This window comes from Portunus trituberculatus, chromosome 48, assembly GCF_017591435.1.
Source record: "Portunus trituberculatus isolate SZX2019 chromosome 48, ASM1759143v1, whole genome shotgun sequence".
Lineage (NCBI taxonomy): Eukaryota > Metazoa > Arthropoda > Malacostraca > Decapoda > Portunidae > Portunus > Portunus trituberculatus.
Window position 1 is genome coordinate 3,653,425 of NC_059302.1, and position 22,500 is coordinate 3,675,924.

Below are 22,500 nucleotides of genomic sequence, written 5' to 3' on the forward strand. Positions count from 1 at the left end.
GCGGTGCAGATATGAACCGGATTTTGCTGGGTGTATTGATAGAATGTTGCGGAAATACTGCTGTGGTGTTCTTTGAGTTGTGGCTGTGTTTGTTGTTGTTGTTGGTGGTGGTGGTGGGTGTTGTTTTTGTTGTTATTATTGTTATTGGTTATGCTGTTTCTACTGCTATTGCTACTACTACTACTACTACTACTACTACTACTACTACTACTACTACTACTACTACTACTACTACTACTACTACTACTACTACTACTACTACTACTACTACTACTACTACTACTACTACTACTACTACTACTACTACTACTACTACTACTACTACTACTTATATGTATTATTGCAGAGTTTGCGTATAAATCATCATTTTCTATTGTCTTGAAATAATCAAGATATTCATTTATACAATATTCAACTGTTTCGCCGCTACACGAAACAATTACCCCCACCAAAAGTAACGCACTGAATCCTTTTAAGCACTTACCTGAAGAAAAAAAAAGATTAAAAGAGAGTTTGCAATATCTACCTAGTGTAAAGATCAGATGTGGTTGGAGAACACGTAAAGATACCTCAGAGTGACCGGTAACTAAAGACAGTGAAAGGGTTTAACTACAATAATACAACACTAAGACACTGAAACATTACTGGCGATAAATGAAGCAGTGTGACGTGTTGTTTACAGAGTGACGGGACACAAGGGGAATGTTTAATGGATTTGCAAGGCCGCGATGCACGTGTGGGAGTGAGTGAAGCCGAGTGATGTTTGTTTGTCATTCAGAGTAAGGTGTTTCACAGGGATGGGGGAAAATGTACGGAGGCAAAATGGCTTTTTAATCTCTGGTGGAGTGTAGTAAACATGATGGGTGGCAAGATCGGAGGTGGTGATGTTATGAAGGGAGTGGTGGTGGTGTCATGGAATGGTGATGTTGTGAAGGGAGTGGTGATGTCATAGAGTGATGATGTTATGAAGGGAGTGGTGGTGATGTGAAGGGTTTGGTGATGATGTGAAGGGAGGAGTGATGTCATGGAGTGGTGATGATGTGAAGGGAGTAGTGGTGTCATGGAGTGGTGATGTCGTGAAGCGGTGATGTCATGAAGGAAGTGGTGATGGCATGAAGGGAGTAGTGATGTCATGAAGCGGTGATGTCATGAAGGAAGTGGTGATGGCATGAAGGAGTAGTGATGTCATGAAGTGGTGGTGATGTGAAGGAAGTGGTGATGTCATGAAGGGAGTGGTGATGGCATGAAGGGAGTAGTGGTGTCATGAAGTAGTGATGTCAAGGAGTAGTGATGTCATGAAGGGAGTGGTGATCTCATGACGCTTGGGAATCGGATGAAGGAACAGACGTAAACTAACCCGCAGGAATTCATAAGTTTACACTTAGCAAAACTTAAACAATACATTTTTTTTTTTTCAGGTAAAGAAAACAATGACATTATAAAAGGAGGAAATGTGATATCATGACAACAAATATTCTGAACCAAAAAACAATACACCACACATCTCCATTTCTTGATTTACCGGAGCTATTGACACACACGGAAGACAGCTCAGTATCCCTTGTCCTAGTATCCATCTAGCTAAACAGGCATGAAACTCGCTGCATTACGTGACACCGCAACTTGAGCCAACCGTGCAGTAGTTTCTGGGGAGGTAATGAAGTGTAGTAATAGCGAAATATGAAGGTTAACTTGGGTACTGTTTGCTTGCTCATGAGACCTTCCGTGGTAGCAGTGTGTACTCAGGTAAAGGTGCAGAATTTAATTACAGACTTTGGGAAGGGTGAGGGAGAAGGAATGAAGTTCAAAGTGAATCTGACTTGAGTAATGAAATAAAATACAGTGCGTTCTAAGGGTCTGGGGGAGCTGCTGAGGTCATCTACAGCGGCGAGGCATTGGAACATGTGTTAAAAAATTTGTGTGAGTGTATATGTATTCAGAAACGCTTAGCTCTTACCTCGACTATTTTTAAACCCCCACAGAGACGATAAGCCGTGTTTTTAAGAGTCTTTTGCTCTATTAATAATGTAGAAACTTTAATGTGTCCCTTCAACCATTTAAAACATCCTTGAAAATCCGCGTCACTTCAACTAAGCCTTTTTTTTTTTTTATGTTGTGAAGGTGCAGCGCTAAACTGTTCCAGATTATGGTGGTATGTATGAAGCAGGATGGTTGTGTGTCGGGGAGGGATGGAGCTTATGGTGCGAAATAAGAAGGTGACAAGATGATAAGGGAACTGGGAGAACCCGTAAAGTAAGTAATGATGCGGTTGCTCCTTCATTAGTGGCGCACCTAGGAGTCAGTAAGAGGTAACCAGTATAAGATAAGCCGCAGGAAGTGTATAAGGTAACAACTTTGTGGGAAATGGTTAAGGTTATTTTCCTCAGATGTATTAGAGAAGTGAAATGACGTGTTCTCGTTCATTATGAAGTAACCAACATATGCAAAGTCGCTGGAATTCATCAGGAAGCTGTTTTTATATACATTTTGGTTGGAATAGATGAATTTTTACTCTTTAAGTGACTTCGTGCACTAGAAAAAAAAACATACTAGAAAATAATGCTAAATAGAAATATAACGTCGCTCTCTCGCAAGTATAACTGTTTTATGTACAGTTTGGTTGGAATAGGTGAATTTTTACTGTTTTGATGACTTCATGTACTAAAAAAAAACAAATATTAGAAAATAATGCTAAACAGGAATATAACGTCGCTCTCTGGCAAGTATAAGTAGGAAAAAGGATAGGTAGACGCTAACTTAGAGACAACGGACACATTACAGCAAAGAGGAGTAAAATGAATCTAATTAACAAAGCAAAAAGTGGATAAATTATGCTTGGAATAATGAATGCAAGAGAAAAGTCTGCGTTCAGTGTGTGTGTGTGTGTGTGTGTGTGTGTGTGTGTGTGTGTGTGTGTGTGTGTGTGTGTGTGTGTGTGTGCGCGCGCGCGTGTGATTAAATGCTTTTTCTTTGATATTTGTGCTGGTTTAATTATCTTTATGATCTTGTTTTGTGCCTCGTGGTTTCCGGTTTTGTTTCTCTGTTTGGTATTGCCTCGTGTGTGTGTGTGTGTGTGTGTGTGTGTGTGTGTGTGTGTGTGTGTGTGTGTGTGAGCGCGCGCGTGTGGCGAAGGGAAAGCTGCATGGAAATGTTATTCTTTTGTTTTTATTACTATCATCATTATTTTTATTTTATTATTATTGTTTATAATAGTAATTGTAGTAGTAATAGTAGTAGAAATAGTAGTAGTAGTAGTTGTTGTCGTTAGAGGAGGAGGAGGAGGAGGAGGAGGAGGAGGAGGAGGAGGAGGAGGAGGAGGAGGAGTATTTATAGTAAGTAATAACAGCAGTAGCAATACTATTAATGATAATGGTACAACAACAACAATAACGTTTACACACACACACACACACACACACACACACACACACACACACACACACACACACACACACACACACACACACACACACACATACACATGTAGCTCAGCAAAATCCAGGACGCCTACCAATCAAAAATCGTCACTACGCGTTTTTGCCTTTGGGAATGACGACGGCGCCCTCTCATTAGCGTGTTCCAAGGAGGAGGTAATTGGTTGTCAGTCATTACACGGCTGGTAACTCTTAATTAGAACGTCGAGGGAGGGAAGAAGAGGAGGAGGAGGAGGAGGAGGAGGAGGAGGAGGAGGAGGAGGAGGAGGAGGAGGAGGAGGAGGAGGAGGAGGAGGAGGAGGAGGAGGGAAGGAAGAGAAGGAGGGACATTTAAGTTGTTGGAGTGACTGGCGTAACGAGCAGGAGAAGGTGGAGGACGAGGAGGAGGAAGAGGAAGAGGAGAGAAAGAGAGAAGGTGGGAGGAAGAGGAAGAGGAAGAGGAAGACGAGAAGGTGGAGGAGGTGGTAATGGTGGGGAGGTGATGGTGAACGTGCTTTCTTTTTCCTTTCCCCTCTTCCTCCTTCCCCTTCCTCCTCCTCCTCCTCCTCCTCCTCCTCCTCCTCCTCCTCCTCCTCCTCCTCCTCCTCCTGCTCCTCCTCCTAATCGCACCCCACTTCCCCTCCCTCCCCCCCCACACACCATAACGCCCTGACTGCAAGGATTTTCGACATCGTTTATCGCCGCCACACGGGAGCAAATTTCCTCCCAGTGTGGCGATTTTCCAGCGATTTTGCAGCGTTAGACCTTCCTTAATCAGACCAAAGAGGTGGGCTGGGGATATACACTTTTTTTTTCCTTCTCTCGTCTTCGTCGTTTTGGTAGTCAGTGCGCTGTTGAAGGAGGTCTGATCGGGAACGAGAAGAGACGAGACGAGACGAGACGAGAGGAGGCGAGATGTGGCAAGGTGCGTGCTGTTCTCAGGAGCAGGTAGGAAGAGAAGGCTGTGGTTAATGAGGAAATTAGGCGTAGATGCGACAAGAGAGAAGGTTGAAAGACAGACAGAGTGAGAGAGAGAGAGAGAGTGAGAAGGAAGAAGCTAATCATATCCTGAGTCGCTTGTGTAGTGTTTAGGAGGAAAATTGAGGATGAGATGTGGTGATATGTGGCGTGCTGTCCTTAGAAGTGTGTGAGATGGAAAGAAGAGAAGGGCAAGGAGGAGGAGGAGGAGGAGGAGGAGGAGGGGAGGAGGAGGAGGAGGAGGAGGTGGAGGAGGAGGAGGAGGAGGAGATTGAGCGAAAATACGAAACAGCAGTAAAAGAGAAATTCACAAGAAATAAAGGAAAAAATCAGAATGCAGAGAGAGAGAGAGAGAGAGAGAGAGAGAGAGAGAGAGAGAGAGAGAGACGAAACGAAAATGGCGAAAAAAAATAAGATTACAAGAAAAAACATAATTAGGAAAAGATGCAGATAACAATATTTCTGTAGTAGTAGTAGTAGCAGCAGCAGCAAGCAGTAGCACCAGCATTAGTAGTAGTAGTAGTAGCAGCAGCAGTAGTAGCAGTCGTAGTCGTAGAAAGTAGGGGAAAATCAAAACTATCCTAGAACAACAACAGGACAACACCACCACCATAGTAGAATGCGGGATATTTCACTATCAGCCTCGTGGAATGTGAGAAATGGAGGACAAGCAGGAATCAGTGAGGAAAGGTTGTGTAGGCGCCGTGCTGTGGTGTTGTGTTGGGTTACTGGTGGTCAGTGGAGGGAGGAAGGTTGTGAGGGGTTGGTGAAACAGGGTAACTGGTCGACTTTTATTCGTGGTAATTGATTTGTTTATTGGAAGTAGTGTTTCGACCAGCGTGAGAGAAAGAGAGAGGGAGAGGGAGAGGGAGAGGAAGAGAATAAAGAGAAGCAGGGGGCGAATAATGGAAAGGAAAATAATGAAGAGGAAGATGGGAAAATAAAATTGGTGAAATGAAAAAGGAAAGATAAGTGCAATGAAAAGAAGGAAAAGCAAAATTTAATAAAAGAAAAGACACTGAAGAGATAGACACACACACACACACACACACAGACAAGTCAATCAACGCGGAAACAAAGTGACCTGAGATTACTTCATAAAACCTTTACAAGACTCGACACACGCTCATTCCCGTTACTGATGAATACATTTTACATTGACTTTTTTTTACTGATTCCAACTTTTCTTTCATCACACGAGAAATTATGTGTTGTATATGGGAAGAAAATTGCAAACCTATAATGAAGAAGAGGAGGAGGAGGAGGAGGAGGAACAAAACATAATATAGGAAGAGGAGGAAGGAGAAAAAAAAGGATGAAGACGGAGATGAGGAAAAAGACGATGATCAGGAAAAAAGAAGGAAAAGAAGAGATAGAGAAGAAGCAAGAGGAGGAAGAGGAGAGACTAGAGGAGAAAAAGAGAGACGAGGAAGAAGAGAAGGAAGCAGAGTAAGAGGAGGAAAAAGAAAGAGGTAGAAAAGAAAGAAAAGAAAGAGGAAAAAAGAAGAAACAAAAGCACAAGAAAAGAAGAAAAGAAGAAGAAAGAAGAAAGTAGAAGAAAATACGGACATGATTATTTGTGTAAAGAAAATAACCCAATCAAATGAACAAGACTCTCACTATACATACAAAAAGATTCAATAAGAGAGACAATAAAAAAAATGACTAAGGGACAAACTGACTGATTTATTTAGACGCCAATTCAACAACATATAACAAGACTACAAAACACACACACACACACACACACATATACACAAAGGATAGGTAATTGAAAGGAATGGAAATAGCTACATACAACAATAATGAAACACACACACACACACACACACACACACACACACACACACACACACACACACACACACACACACACACACACACTCTAATTGTTATGTCACTGTTTGTTACTTGGAAATAAATTATGCGAAGGACGAATTGCTGGCCACTGTTTGTTACATAGAAATAACTTGTGTGAAGGACGAGCGGAGGGAGCAATGAGAGAGAGACTTGAAGGGAAGGCAATTATTGGAGCCTTCAATTAGGACGAGTGTGGTGGTATGGAAGGTGAGTGGGGGGAAGAATGCCACGTGGAAGCAAGCGGTGATTAATTCTAGCAACTGTTGTGGTGATAAACAGTGAGTGGTGACATGGTGGTGATGGTAATAATGACTGATAGAAGATAAAACATTAGAAAAGGGAAGATAGGGAAAAAGACGAGTGTGTTGAATAATGCAGTAAAATGAAAGAAAAAGTGATGAAGGTAGTAAGTCTAGAAAAAGAAGAGAAGAAGGAAGAAAAGATGAAGAATAGGAAACTTTTCACATCGATCACGTAATCACCACCAACCACCACCACCACCACCACCACCACCACCACCACCACGAAAACGACCTCCACCACCACCACCACGAAAACGACTTCCACCACTACCACCACCAACTACGACCTAAACCAACCACGGCCACCGCCTAAACCACCACCACCACCACCACCACGTCCGAGTTACCACGACTACGACCTCCACCACTACCACCACCAACCACCATCACCTCTAGCATCTCCACTACCACCAACCACCTCAACCACCACCACCACCACCAAACACCACCACCACCCGCGCCGCCGTTACCGAGGGCTGGCGTGGACTGCCGCCTAACGAGTGTAAATCTGCGGTCTGCTTCCCAAATTGTCCCTGGTTGATCGTTAAACGCACCTAACGATCCATGTGTTCAACGAAGCCACGACCCTCGCCGCCCATCCACCCACACGCCCGCATACGCCCGCGCTGCCACCTCTCCCCCGCGCCTAGCATGCACTCTCACACGCACACGCCCGTACATACACTCTTTGAAGTCTTGTTTGAAAGAAATAAAAAAAAAATAAGATCCCAGATATTTTTATGCCGCGCGATTATTATTATTATTATTATTATTATTATTATTATTATTATTATTATTATTATTGTTATTATTATTACTTGAATAATCGCCACTTATTTTTGTAGTAGTGTTAACAATAGCATTAGTGATAGCAGCAGTAATAGTAGTAGTAGTAGTAGTAGTAGTAGTAGTAGAAATGGTAGTAGTAGTATTTTTATAAAGAGAAAGTGAACGTAACAAAAATTCTGGTTATTAAATCGATATCTTTCTCATTCTTTACCGTTCATTTCAACACTTTTCTTCTCCTCTTCCTCCTCCTCCTCCTCCTCTTCTTCCTCCTTATCTTCCTCTTCCTCCTCCTCCTCGTGTTTTTCGCATCGTTTATGTTTTTAATCATGAGCCTTCTTCAAAGTACTTATCACTTCCTCTTCCTCCTGCTCTTCCTCTTCCTCCTCTCCACCCTCATCCTCATCGTCATCCCCATCCTCCTTACGCCCACGCCTCATCTTTACGCCCACTGTGAATCATCTTGCTGTTTATCTTGAAATTCTCATTATAAGTTATAATGAGTTTTCATTCCCACTTGGAACAGTAGTCTTCGGATTGAGATATTTTGTCCATGCGTGCGTGTGTGTATGAGAGAGGGAGACGAAGGAGGAAGAGAAAGGAGAGGAAGAGGGAGAGAGGACAGGGACAGAGACATAGACAGACATAGAGACATTCAGAGACAGAAAAAGAGACAGGGAGAGGGAGAGGGAGAGGTAGAGGGAGAGGAGAGAGAATGTGTGTGTGTGTGTGTGTGTGTGTGTGTGTGTGTGTGTGTGTGTGTGTGTGTGTGTGTGTGTGTGTGTGTGTGTGTGTAGAAGAGGGGGAAGTCTGTAATTAAATTTGGCTCCTAATATATAATGACAACCTGCTTCTTCGGCATAATCTCAATTGATACAAGTCTTCGCTAACTTCCTCCTCCTCCTCCTCCTCCTCCTCCTCCTCCTCCTCCTCCTCCTCCTCCTCCTGCTCCCACCCAGCCACCACAACCACCACCACCACTACTGCTGCCGCCACGCTCCCAATAGCCATGTCATTATCTTGGTAGTTTACCATTCTTTCCTGCAATGTCGATTTTATGTATATTTCGTTATTATATTATTATCACCATGACATTCTCCACACACACTCTCTCTCTCTCTCTCTCGCTCTCGCTCTCGCTCTCGCTCTCTCATACACACATGTCCGCCCTTGTCCGTCAGAAGAGGAATTACCGCCACGACCCAGACAGGTTAGTGCGATTCCGAGTGGTGGTGCGGCCGACTGGAGGCAAATTGGAGCTCCAGAGACAGGGAGTGAAGGAGTGAAGGAGTGAGGGAGTGAGACAGGGAGACAGGGAGACAGGGAGGAGGAGGTGAGGTGAAGGGAGGTTGCGGTGCGGAGATGGATTGGGTGAAGTGAGGTGGAGTTGGGTGGAGTGGGATTATATGTAGAGAAGATATTTTTACACTTTTTGGGTTGTTGTTGTTGTGTGTGTGTGTGTGTGTGTGTGTGTTCACTGTTTTTCTCGTAATGGTTTCGAGTGTTTTGTTTTTTGTTATGGGTTGGTTTGCTTTCTTTTTTATTCTTTTTCAGTTTGTTGGTCGGCCTTGTGTGTGTGTGCGTGTGTACGTGCATAAGTGTGCCGCGTTTTCAAGTTCCCGTCCTTAAATACAATTTTTTTACTCGTATTTCATCAGATTTCACATATAAATCCCATGTTTGCGTAGCGCGGTTACGTTGAATACCGTTTCCATTAGATATAATCTCTCTCTCTCTCTCTCTCTCTCTCTCTCTCTCTCTCTCTCTCTCTCTCTCTCTCTCTCTCTCTCTCTCTCTCTCTCTCTGAAGCATAGCCATCAGTGCAGGGAATTTATATGTCGATTAAACCTGATTGCTTACCGGATAATGACGCCACGGCTTGCCTGCCCCTCCCTTACGTTGCCGCCGATCCCGATGTATGCTTTATTGCCCCTTCCTTATACCTCTATTTACCCTGCAAGCCGCGCCATTTATATCGATATTCCTTTCACCATGGCCCGAATACCTAGCCGTGTGTGTGCAGTGCCGTTTGCTGGGGCTACTGTACAAGTTTGTCTGTCTCTGCAAGTTTATATGTGTGTGTGTTGGGTACTGTGTGTGTGTGTGTGTGTGTGTGTGTGTGTGTGTGTGTGTGTGTGTGTGTGTGTGTGTGTGTGTGTGTTTTCTCTGCTCGCTGTCTCTCCTTTGTCATTTAGGTTTGATATATGATTGCTGTTGTTGTTGGTGGTGGTGGTGGTGATGATGGTGGTGGTGGTGATGGTGGTGGTGGTGGTGGTGGTGGTGGTGGTGGTGGTGGTGGTGGTGGTGGTATTTTTTACGGGTTTCAGTGTTGTTATAGGTGTTGTTACTGTTGCTACTACTATTTTTGTTAGTACTTTCTTTGTTTTGTTTTTTCACTTTTCTTTAATTAATTTTCTGTAATAAGTACCATTACTGCTACTACTGCTACTGCTACTGCTACTGCTACTGCTACTGCTACTGCTACTACTACTACTACTACTACTACTACTACTACTACTACTACTACTACTACTACCACCTCATCTAACAATTCATCTTATTATAGACAAAATGATTTTCCTTAATAGTTAAACACATTACTACTATTACCACCACCACCACCATCACCACGAACCACGACCATTTTTGCTTTTGATTTAGACACGCGGGATAAAGTAGCGGAGGGAGGTAAGTGACCCGGGAACCGTTCTTTCAGGAAAACATCGATGCGGGACAGGGGCTGCTTGTAGTTTATCGCCCCCGCCCTCCTCTCCTCCCTGCATTGGGTAACCTCCAGCAGTCGTTCCATAACTCTCACAGCCATTGGATTGCCTCTAACCGTTTTGTCGCGGGGCCCCAGAAATATACACAGACCAACGAATGTTCCTCTATAAACTACGACACGTGGATTTACCCTTCCCGCTCCCTGAAAAAAAGGGGAAAAAAGGGAGCCGACTGAGGTGCCCTTGAATCTCGTGAGTGGGAGGTGATCTGTTTTGCTTTGCGGCGTATGAGTGAGTGAGTGAGTGAGTGAGTGAGGGAGGGAGGGAGGGTGAATGACGCTGGTATTTGAGAGGTGGAATGAGTGTTATGAGTGTCCTTCCTCTCCTGTCATGACGCCCCATCCGCTGGTCTGGTGCGCCCCAACATTGCCTCTATTTGGTGCAACTCGCGGCCCTGGGAAGGTAAAGCCATGGAGTTGTGATTTTTATGTGTTTTGGATATTCATAACGAGCATTAATATAAAATTCATTGCATAAGAGTCATTTTAGCATATGTAGGGTCCTGCTCGGCGCACCCCTCTCCCATACACACACATTAAGTAGCATTAACAGAGGCGGACTGTTTGTAGCGCAGCAAACCCTACAAAACAGTATCCGGTAGACGCTGTGTGCTTAGGTAGATAGGTAGATCAGCACCATGTAGGACTTTGTAGGTAGACGGTGTTGAGTAAGAAAAGATATATAACCTTGCCCAATTGAGACGTACACACCACTAGAGCCGCCGCCACCACCACCACCACCACCACCACCACCTATCGAAGCTTCACAACCCATTCACAACACATCACAGTTTTTATCTTGCCGGCTTCATCAATCAGGGAGGGAGGAGGGAGGGAGGGGAGAAGGAAGGGATGGAGGGAGGGTGGGAACAATACGACTAACCCCAAAATTGGCAATGGTTCCATAAATGTCGGAGGATGTATATAAAAGAAAAGAATGGCGTTCCGCTGTACCTACAGGAGAGGCAAGCACAAACACACACACACACACACACACACACACACACACACACACACACACACACACACACACACACACACACACACACACACACACACACACACACACACACAAGCAAGCTCACACCCTCTCCCTTCACCCACCAATAATAATAACAACAACCATAGCCAACATTCAAACCCCACCACGCTTAAACATAGACGCCGTATATTTCGCTCTCTGTCCCCCTCTCTCTCTCTCTCTCTCTCTCTCTCTCTCTCTCTCTCTCTCTCTCTCTCTCTCTCTCTCTCTCTCTCTCTCTCTCTCTCTCTCTCTCTCTCTCTCTCTCTCTCTCTCTCTCTCTCTCTCTCTCTCTCTCTCTCTCTCTCTCTCTCTCTCTCTCTCTCTCTCTCTCTCTCTCTCTCTCTCTCTCTCTCTCTCTCTCTCTCTCTCTCTCTCTCTCTCTCTCTCTCTCTCTCTCTCTCTCTCTCTCTCTCTCTCTCTCTCTCTCTCTCTCTCTCTCTCTCTCTCTCTCTCTCTCTCTCTCTCTCTCTCTCTCTCTCTCTCTCCGCTTCCCGTTAGTGTTGCCATCATTAGATTGCCGGATTAGCTGTAGTGGGCAAGGTAATCTGATGCTGAGGAGACAGGTGAGACGAGACGAGGTGAGGCGAGATGAGACAAGGCTGAGTTGTATCCGTCAGTTGGTCAGTGACGTGTGTGCGTGCGTGTACTTGCATTACTCTCACTCTTAACCTTCCTTTCGTTGCTTCATTCTCATAACGTTCCTTTCACACCTTGACTCTGCGTACTTGGAAGTCAGAGGAAGGAGCAGGAATCGGTGGGGTTTTTTTTTTTTTCCATGCAATTCACACCTGCTGCGTGGCGGTGCTGCTTGAGACTGCTGGTTGGTCGAGACTGCTGGTTGATTCCCTGCACGTGTGGTAGCTTATCTCAAGGTAATTGTGTCATTCGTTACTGCATTCAGGTGTCCTTATAAACACCTCTAGAATGGATGTCTGCTGCGTGCTTTCATTTCCTACAGCTACCTTTTCTTATTAGTATGGCTTTCTTTAGTAGTAGTAGTAGTAGTAGTAGTAGTAGTAGTAGTAGTAGTGGCAGCAGCAGCAGTAGTAGCAGCAGCATCATTTGCATATACATATCTATTGATCTAATCACTGCTGTATCACGGTAACTAGGCTCCATTTCATAAGCATAAGCATATGCATATTGTTACCGTAGCTGTAATGAACTCGCTTGTATTAAAGTAACAGAGAGAGAGAGAGAGAGAGAGAGAGAGAGAGAGAGAGAGAGAGAGAGAGAGAGAGAGAGAGAGAGAGAGAGAGAGAGAGAGAGAGAGAGAGAGAGAGAGAGAGAGAGAGAGAGAGAGAGGAGTGAAGAGTAACCAAGTACTTCCAGTGAGTAGATTTCTTATCAAATATTCTTCTACCAAGTGTGTAATTTCTTAACTTAGTACACTCACAGACCTTGTATGGCTAACTTTGGACGTATAGTTTAGATATTTCTTCCTCTCTCTCTCTCTCTCTCTCTCTCTCTCTCTCTCTCTCTCTCTCTCTCTCTCTCTCTCTCTCTCTCTCTCTCTCTCTCTCTCTCTCTCTCTCTCTCTCTCTCTCTCTCTCTCTCTCTCTCTCTCTCTCACACACACACACACACACACACACACACACACACACACACACACACACACACACACACACACACACACACACACACACAGTCTCAGTTTTTTCGTAGTCATCCGCTGTCATTTATCGTTGGATCTTTTTTTCCGAGGTTTATTGCATCTGCCTTGCGTTGTCGATATTAAGGTTTTTATTACCTCCCCCCTGACTTTATTTGTGTCTTTCCCCCTGTCATTATTATTGTTGTTGTTGCTGTTATTGTTGCTGTTGTTGTCGTTGATTGGTTTGTTTCTTTTGTGGTGCATTTGTTTTCCGTTTTGCCTTGTGTTGTCTCCCCGTTTATGTTTTGTTTTGTTTTGGTTTGTTTTATCTGTTTTGGTTTACCTAGGAAAGCTTTAAGACTATTGTGTGAAGAGATATTTGTGTGTCTATGCATGTATAACTATTTGCATGTTTGTCTGTCTGTCCGTCCGTCTGTCTGTCTGTCTGTCTGTCTGTCTGTCTGTCTGTCTGTTTCTCGGTCTGTTTGTCTGCCTGTATGTTGTCTTCATTAGGAAACTGGGAATTTTGATAGAATAGAGAATTAAATGTCTGTATCTCGACGAGTGTATTTCGTTCCTCCACTGTTAAGCGGAATGGAACAATTGATGCAGTTTCCACTCTTGCAAAAACTACCCAACAAACATTCTGGTATTTGCATCCTGAAAACGGTGGTTGCTTTTCTCGATCTAAACTAAGCACAATATTTCAAAACGTCTATCTTTACTCTCTTTTACCTCTCATGCCTCTGCTTGACGTCGACAGTTAAAAGGAAGCTCTCTAGGGTCTTCTTTCTTTTTGGTTCTGAGATTTGGTGGTCTTTCTTCTGATGAATGGCGTTATTCAACCCCTTTAGTACTGGGACATATTTTTATCTTGAAATTTATGTACGATTAGATAATTTTATTGACATTAGGAAGGGTCAGAAAATTAATGGTCACTGTCTTCACTATTCTAATCCCTCCCATGAGTTTCTGAAGCTGTATAAAATCCCCAGATAGTAATCAGAATGAATATGAAAACGCGTCCTGGTATTGAAGGGGTTCAAGAAACAACGCGGGAAGCACAAATATTAGGATACCTATTGGCTTTTAATATAAATGTCGAACCTTAAGTACTCGTCTTCCTTCTTACGGTTCTGAGATTTGGTGTGTCTTTCTACTACTCAACGGGGCTATTTAAGGAAACACGGAACTACAAATAGCAACATACTAATTGGCTTTTACTTCTGTCGAACATCAAGTATTCGTCCTTCTTACGCTTCTGAGATTTGGTATGGTCTTTCTTCAACTCAACGGCGTTATTAAAGAAACACAAAGGAAGTACAAATAGCAGGAAAGTTTTTGGCTTTTACTATTGTCTAATCTCAAGTGCTCGTCTTCCTTTTTACGGTTCTGAGATTTGGTGGTTTTTCTTCAACTCAACGGCCTTATTAAAGAAACACACACGAACTACCAATAGCAACATACTTATTGGCCTTTAATACTGTCTAACCTAAAGTAGTCGCTAAATATTTCGTATGGTACAGCTACACCCAAAACTCTTATTCTTGGAAGCTCTTATGTTGACGCCAAGATCTATTCAATAAATCAAATAGTCAATCAGTCAATCCATAAGTGAATGAGTCAGTCAGTTCACTTTCATTCTTGCTTTTGGCTCTTCGTGGATCAGTTTGTACTTATCATTTAGAAACTTCATAGAAACGTAATGGAACTCTGGTTGACCGCCTATTCAAACGTGGATGGTTATACGCACAGACTTCCTTACCGCTTACCTTTTGAACCCCTTCAGTACTAGGAAGCATTTTTACCATGATTTTGAGTGTGATTAGACGACTTTATGTGCATTAGAAAGGGTTTATGGATGTCAGAAGATTTATAACCAGAATCTTCACTATTTCAATCCCCCCCTTAAGTTTCTGAAGCTGTATAAAATCACTAAATGGTAAGCAGAATGAATATGAAAACACGTTATAGCACTGATGGGCGTAAGTAAGTGAATTTCCTGGATAATAACGTAGCAATGGACACCCGTCATTGCTCACTTCTCGTCACCTCTGTCGCTATACCGTGAAGGACGCAGCTACTTACGGGGCATGTTGGTGATAGATAGATGAGAGAGAGAGAGAGAGAGAGAGAGAGAGAGAGAGAGAGAGAGAGAGAGAGAGAGAGAGAGAGAGAGAGAGAGAGAGAGAGAGAGACAGAGAGAGACATATCTGTTTATACATTTTTCTATAAATTGTAAAGGATTGTGAATAGATAAACGAATAGATAGATAGATCAATAGATAGATAGATAGATAGATAGACACCACTGTTGCCATATATTGTTTTCCTTTTGTTTGACGTGAGTGACGCCTTTCACGTTTTCAATTTTTCAGTTTCCGGTGTATTGCTTTTCTATTTTCTGTATGCATACGTATATATTTTGCCCGTCCGTCTGTTTCTTCTTATTTTCTTTTATTCATTCGTAGCAAATGGTTTTCCTTTTGCTGTATACACTTTCTTGTTTTCCTTTCTTCCGTGACGTATATATAGATAAAGATAGATAGATAGATAGATAGAATTTTCCTTTTGTTTTATGTATTTCCTTCTCTTCCCTTCTTCTTTGACATATATATAGATATTGGTGGATTGTTAGGTAGATAGATGGATAGATTTTCCTTTTTGTTTTATATATTTCCTTCTCGTTCTTTCTTGTATAGATGCGTAAAAAAGATAGATAGGTAGGTAAGTAGGTAGATAAATAGATAGATAGATAGATAGATACATTTTATCCTTTTGCTTTATCTACTTCCTTTCCTTCCTTTCTTCCGTGACATAAGTAGGTACGTAAAGATAGATAGCTAGGTAGATGGTTAGAGAGAGAGAGAGAGAGAGAGAGAGAGAGAGAGAGAGAGAGAGAGAGAGAGAGAGAGAGAGAGAGAGAGTGATATGATTTACTTATTTGTTCAGGGAAAGAGGCATTTGACATTACTATTGTTTCAAACGTTTTATTTATTTTTTTTCTCCTCGTCAATTGGTGTTCTTTTCCCAATGGCGATTAACTTTTTATAAATTCTTTCCGGCCTGTTCATTTGTTCGGACTATTTTTGTCATGGTTGATTTTTTATTTATTTATTTTTTTTGTAACAAGTTTACTTTCATTGTTCACCTTTTTCTCCCCTCACCTGCGTTCAGTAGGCATCAACTTTTACGCGGGAGCTTTTCTTTCTTTTCTTTCAATTAATTTACAAGTTTTTTTTTTTTATATTTTTTTCACAGCAACATTTCGGACGCTCCTTTCATTTCTCAACGGTGGTTTTTTGAAGTCCAGCCTGTTTTATTCATGCATGTTTCTCTCTCTCTCTTTCTCTCTCTCTCTCTCTCTCGCTCTCGATCTCGCTCTCTTTTTTACAGCATCTCCTCACTTTGCCATTTTATCAATTATTATTTTTTCAACGACCATTTTGCTCTTTGGTGCCACATTTTCAGCATTCACTATTTTGACTGCGGTGTTCTGTGATATTTCGGTAACGTTCCACAAATTTCACCGAGTATTTATCAAGCCTTCCTTTTTTTTTCGCACCCTTTTGTTCTGCAGCGTCGTCCCTTTGTTGTACTCACGCACCATACCTTTGTTACGCGTCTAATTTTACCTGCACGTAGTATTTATTTATAACTTCTTTTTTTTTTACACCTGAGTATCGTAGAGTGTTGGGTTTTTTTTCAGTACTTTCCATGTGTGTTTGTGTTGTGTGATTTAACTGCTGGTTGTATGTTTTTTTTTTTTTTTATTATTATTTCTCTCTGTTGAGTTCTTCTGTGTGTCTTTCTACTTCTACTACAAGCTTGATGTATTTGTGGGTCTAATATCCTTTTATCCTGTTGTGTGTGTGTGTGTACGTTTCTACCCTCTATCTGTTGTACTAGAAATGTGTTTATAATTTTTTCCCCTTCATTCCTGTTGTGTGCGTGCGTTTTAGTCGTCATCCGCTTTACTAGGAGTGCATTTATTAGTTTGTTTCCTGTTGTAAGTGAGCCTTTTTTGATTTGTTGACCCGCTGTATTCATTTAACCTGTGTGTTGCTCCCAGTGTACCCCGAGGCGTTCACGGGCAGTGCTCATCCAGTGTCTATACAATCTTTTCTCTTATTTTTGTCTCCTGTTTCTGCTTTCATTCACTCTCCGTTATACTACTAAGACATATGTTTTCTCTATAACTCCCCTCGCTTCCTTACTGTACAAGGCATATATTTTCTCTACAATTCCCTTTTTGTCTCCGGGTTTTTTTTTTCTCCTTCCATTCACTCTCCGTTGTACTAAGACATTTGTTTTATCTAATTCCCTCTGCTGTGTTACTTTGTTTCCTGAAGCATCCGTGTTCACTGCAAACTCGATCTTTATCCATTCTTTTCTCTTATTTTTCCTGTTTTATTTTTGTTTGCTCTTCATTCACTTATTTCATTCCTTGTTTTTGCGTTTCAATCACTATTCGGTGTACTAGAATAGCTATCCATACATCTAATTCCCTTGCTGTGTTGCTATTCGTTGTACTAAGAGTAGCTGTACATATATTTCTACGTCTAATACCCCCGCTGTGTTGTTATTCACTGTAATAGAGTAGCTATACATATATTTCTACGTCTAATACCCCGCTGTGTTGTTATTCGCTGTAGTAGAATAGTTATACATATATTTCTACGTCTAATACCCCGCGCTGTGTTGTTATTCGCTGTGTTAGAGTAGCTATACATATATTTCTACGTCTAATACCCCCGCTGTGTTACTCTACATGTACCCGAAGGCGTCCCCATCAAGTACTCACCCGGTGCTTGTCAACGTGCAGCTGGCGGAGGTTTGGGTCGTAGAGGAGAGTGGCGGGGTCCAGATTGACGGGACTCTGCCGCCGCCCGTTAGTGCACAGCGACCACTCTGGGTTAATAAGTCCCCAGAATTGAGGTCCTGGAGGGGAGGGAAGTAAAAACAACACTGTTATGATTCTGGGTGTACGTGTGTTAGGCAGGTGTGTGTGTGTGTGTGTGTGTGTGTGTGTGTGTGTGTGTGTGTGTGTGTGTGTGTGTGTGTGTGTGTGTGTGTGTGTGTGTGTGTGTGTGAATTTCTGGTGATGTTTCTGATTTTTTTTCACTGTGTTGTTTTTCTTGTGTCGTCATGGTGTTAAGTGGTGTTTTCCTGGTGAGGCAGTGGTGGTGATGGTAGTGGTGGTGATTACTAAGTTGTTAATGTAGCTTGAAGAAGGAAGAGGATGAGGGGGTGGTGGTGTGTGACGGGTTGCTGTGGTGGTGCAGGATGGGAGTAACAAGTGCTTCTGGTTAAGTCCACAGTCAGGCTCGCTGGATGTCTCTGTGCCTGCGTTGCTAGGGTGCGTTAAAGCAATCGCTGAATCAAACAGTTCATTCCATCTCTCTTCTCCTTCCTAGTTTTCATGTCTTTTTCTATTTAACTTCAATTTTTTCCCTCTCTATTTAACTTCTCTTTTTTCCTCGTTCTGCTTTCACTAATGGAAGGAATGTACAAAATAATATGACGTCTATTTAAGTAGAAAACACGACTTAAAACACGACTTTAAACAACATTTACGAGTTTTTTTTTCAACGAGTACCATTGCTAACCATTCCTATAAATGCAGGGTTTATAATGTTGGTGACGAGGAATAAATGTTTGCACCTTTACCCTAAGCATTCCTCACGCTCTAATTACCTTCTCATTAGCATATTGAGGCCTTTTACCATTCAATTTCTGTGGGATAAACTAATGAAAGAGGTTCAATATGATCACAGTATTTCCCGCGGTCGACTGACTAATTGGATTACACATCTGATCAGCCAAGCGCGGTGCAGTTCATTTAGATTTTTACATCCAGACCTAAATGTATTATATTTCCTAAACTCCTTAGCATTGTTCTTTATCAAGTGACTAACACGTATTCGGCACTTTCCGTTTAATCCATTCAGTATTTCAACTTATTTTTTCTCGATTTTATTTTCATTTCCAAATCTTTGTTTATTTTTACTTCTTTATTATCGTATATTGCTCTTTATTAAGCGACTTGTATACATATCACGCTTTTCCTCCTTTTGTATTAAGAGTTTCTATTCCTCCTATTTCCACTTTCCTTGAGACCTAAAGTGTATTAATTCCCAAACCTTCTCTTAGCATCGTTCTTTATTAACCTAGTGGAACATACTAAACATTCCCTGCTTCCTTTCCGTTTGTCAGTATTTACTCCATTTCATTTCATTTGGATTCAGAGTAAAACCTTTGTTCTTTATGAAACGAGTAACACATATTGGGAATTTTGTCCCTCCTGTATTCACTTCCCACGCCTTTTTGTTTCATTTGGGTTCATACTCGTAACGAAAGACAATCTCGTATTCAGGGAAGGACTGCGCGGTGATGGTAAACAAGTGGCAAGAAATGTGGTCCAATTAAAGACTCTGGAAGCGAAGCCTGTGCAGCATTAACGCGCCGCCGCTCACTGCAGACCCGCCTGTGCTTAGTGACTTTTGACGGCGCCTGCAGAGTTAGTGAAGTGCTTAACTGGCGGAGGCGAGAAGAGGAAAGGGAAGTGTCACCCTCAGCAGGAGGAGGAGGAGGAGGAGGAGGAGGAAGAAGAGGAGGAGAAGGAGAAGGAGAAGAAGAAGGAAGAAGAACGCAGCATTACTTCTATGGCAGTATTGAAAGGCGTAAGCGTCAGAGAGAGAGAGAGAGAGAGAGAGAGAGAGAGAGAGAGAGAGAGAGAGAGAGAGTGTGTGTATTTGTAGGGAGGCGGGGGGAGTTAGAGAAAAAAGAAATAAAAAAAAAAGGTCCAGTCTGAGCGGAGTAGAGGAAGAAAAGAGGGACAGATTTTTAGTGGCAGCAGGTGAAGGAGTCGGTGAGCTAAAGAGTGAAAGAACTCGGGTACAGCGGGACTGGAAATGGAGAGGGAGAATAGAGAGAGAGAGAGAGAGAGAGAGAGAGAGAGAGAGAGAGAGAGAGAGAGAGAGAGAGAGAGAGAGAGAGAGAGAGAGAGAGAGAACCAATAAGAAGAAAATCTGTATGTGTCCTCTTCAAACATTACGTGGGCACCTACAAAGAACACAGACTAATATACAGGTAAAGAAAAAACGGAGACACAGACAGACAGACACAGACAGACAGACACAAAGACAGACAGACAGACAGACAGACAGACAGACAGACAGACAGACAGACAGAGAGTGAGAATGAGGGAGGGGGTGGAGTCTCGACGATAAATAAGACAAGATCTCTGGATTACCCTGAAGAAGGAGAGATTGAGGCGGCGATAAAGAGAGACACATCGTAGTGGCACGCGTCCGCCTGGGTAGAGGAAAAATTAATGGAGCCCAAGGATGGAGTGGGTGTGGTGCAGGCGGGACTGAAGGGCGCTTGTGAGGACGAGGAGCGCCAGGAGGACGAGGAGGAGGAGGTTGAGGTGGAGAGGATGAAAAGGAAAGGGAGGGTATAAGGAGAACATGAAAGAAAACGAGGAGAAAGGCAAGGGAAGGAAGACGTTGGTTGGAAGGGAAAGAAAAAAATAAAAGATAGACAAACAGTCGGAAAGAAAATAAACAAACTAAACACACACATACACACATCTGCACGTGTATTATCCCATTAAATCCTGTATTAAACCAGTTCAATAAATCGCCGAAAGGGTTTAATGTTAATGGGCAAACAAAAAAAAAGACAGAAACAAAAAAGACAGATAAGGGAGACACAAAAAACGATCAGCGCGGATGAAGAGACACATTTCCATCCCCTACACTACAACACACGAACAAAACGGAAAATGAAAAATAAAAACTTTCGCTTAAACAAAAAATAAATAAAAAAAAGAAGAGTGGGGAAAAAAATGGAACAGGGCGCCCGACAAATTAAATTGAGTCTGAAAGCTAGTGTCGAGGGCAGGCGTGCGGCACAACAAATGTAATTAATAGCGGGAACACAGCGAAAGTACACCTGTAATGTAATAGTAGCAGCGAACTGAACACAAATAGCGAGCACTGTATATATGTAAAGAGAGAGAGAGGGAGAGGGAGAGGGAGGGAGGGAGAGAGAGAACGAACAAGTGTGTGGGCGTGTAATAATAGCCGAGATAGAGCGAGTGAACGAGGTCGGTACACGACTGACTGGACGTGTGAGTCAGCGAGGGAGAGAGGGAGGTGGCTGTGTCTGGGTGAGAGTGTAAATGAGCGTGAATGAATGACAGAGAGAGAGAGAGAGAGGGGGATGGTATGACAATGGATTAAAGCGAGTGAGTGAGTTAAAAGTGACGGGATAGAGGGAGTGAAAGTGAGCAAAGAGTGAGAGTTAATGGCCAGAGAGAGAGAGAGAGAGAGAGAGAGAGAGAGAGAGAGAGAGAGAGAGATGCAATAACAGGAAGGTGAGCAGACCGTAACAAGCATTGCAGTGAGTCAGCGAGGAAATAATAGATTTATGGCAGTGGGAAAAGAAAATACATAATAACAAACGAGAAAAATAAAAGGGTAAAAAAAAAATGTCTGGTGGGTAAAGCCAAAGTAACAGGAATAAGATTGTTGTTTTAAATGTTTTTTTTCTCTTTCACTTTGCCTCTTCTTAGTCACCAAATGTTTAGAAAATGTTCGTTACGTACCGTTTTTTTTTTTTTTTTTACAAATAAAACAATAAATAAGTGAACTATACAACGGATAATATGAATAATTGAAAGCGCCGTTTGTGGAAAATTTGGTAAGTTAATGTTTTGTTTTTTTATGTAAGGGCAAAACAGGTCAAGGGCAACGAAAATATAAGAAAAAAAAAGCCCCACTTAGTTGCCACTTCCCTTGCAGGTCGGAAAGAATTAGCCGAGATGAAGGAATAAATGTCTTGAAACCTCCCTCTTAAATGAAGTCGAGTCACGGGAAGTTGGAAATACAGAAGCAGGCAGGGAGTCCGGTTAGGTTAGGTTAGGTTAGGTTTGAGTTGTGTTAAATTATCTTATTTTTGTCAGGTTTGTTTAGGTTAAGTTAAGCTACATTGTTTGATTAGCTTATGTTGTTTGGTTAGGTTAGGTTAGATTTCATTTTGGTTTAGTCAGATGTGTAGTAGTTTGGTCTCTTATTTATTAGGTTAGTTTACATAAGGCAAATTTAAGTTAAATTAGACATGTACATATTGATTCGGTTTATTATATGTAAAGTTTAAATGAAATTAGAAGTGTATAAAGAGTTTGATTTGCTATTTTGTTAGATGTGGAGCAGTCTGGTTTGCTATTTACGTTAAGATTAGATGTGTATATAGCTCTTTGTTATCTTAGGTTTAAGTTAGGTTAGGCTAAGTTAGGTTAAGTTTGGGTTAGGTTAGGTATGGTTAGTTGGTTAGATTAGGTTTGGTTAGGTACGGGTAGGTTAGGTTACGTTACATTAGGTTAGGGTAGGTTAGGTTGGTTAGGTTTGGTTAGGTTAATTAAGTTAGGTTTGGTTGGTTAGGTTAGGTTAGGTTTAATGTAGAGACAGCAATTTGTGTTGTTATTTATTGATGTTTACGTGTTTACATCTTACCTGAGATTCCATCGTAGGTCCACCACTTGTGCCAGTCCCAGCTGACACCCAGTCCACCTGTAACGGATCAACACCAAATTAGTATTCATAGCTTCGGTCCGCCATTAATATCATCAGCCACCGTCATTACTGCATTCCTCTCCGCCCCAATGAATGGTATCTTTAATTCCCCGCCCGTGGAAAGGCTCCTGCAGTACGTGATGAAATTGTACAGCACGTAATTTGACTGTCACCATCG

At 42.3% G+C, this 22,500-nt stretch overlaps 1 protein-coding gene across 1 annotated transcript in view; it reads right to left on the reverse strand.

Moving 5' to 3' along the window:
* The window catches only part of LOC123498938 (carbonic anhydrase-related protein 10-like), a 117,242-nt gene that overhangs the window by 60,815 nt on the left and 33,927 nt on the right, over positions 1 to 22,500 (reverse strand). Inside the window, exons 2-3 of the mRNA XM_045246507.1 lie at positions 22,263 to 22,319; positions 17,546 to 17,682 (exon numbers count right to left, since the gene is read on the reverse strand). Coding sequence (XP_045102442.1) covers positions 17,546 to 17,682; positions 22,263 to 22,319 — 194 coding nt within the window. The remainder of the gene's footprint in view (positions 1 to 17,545; positions 17,683 to 22,262; positions 22,320 to 22,500) is intronic.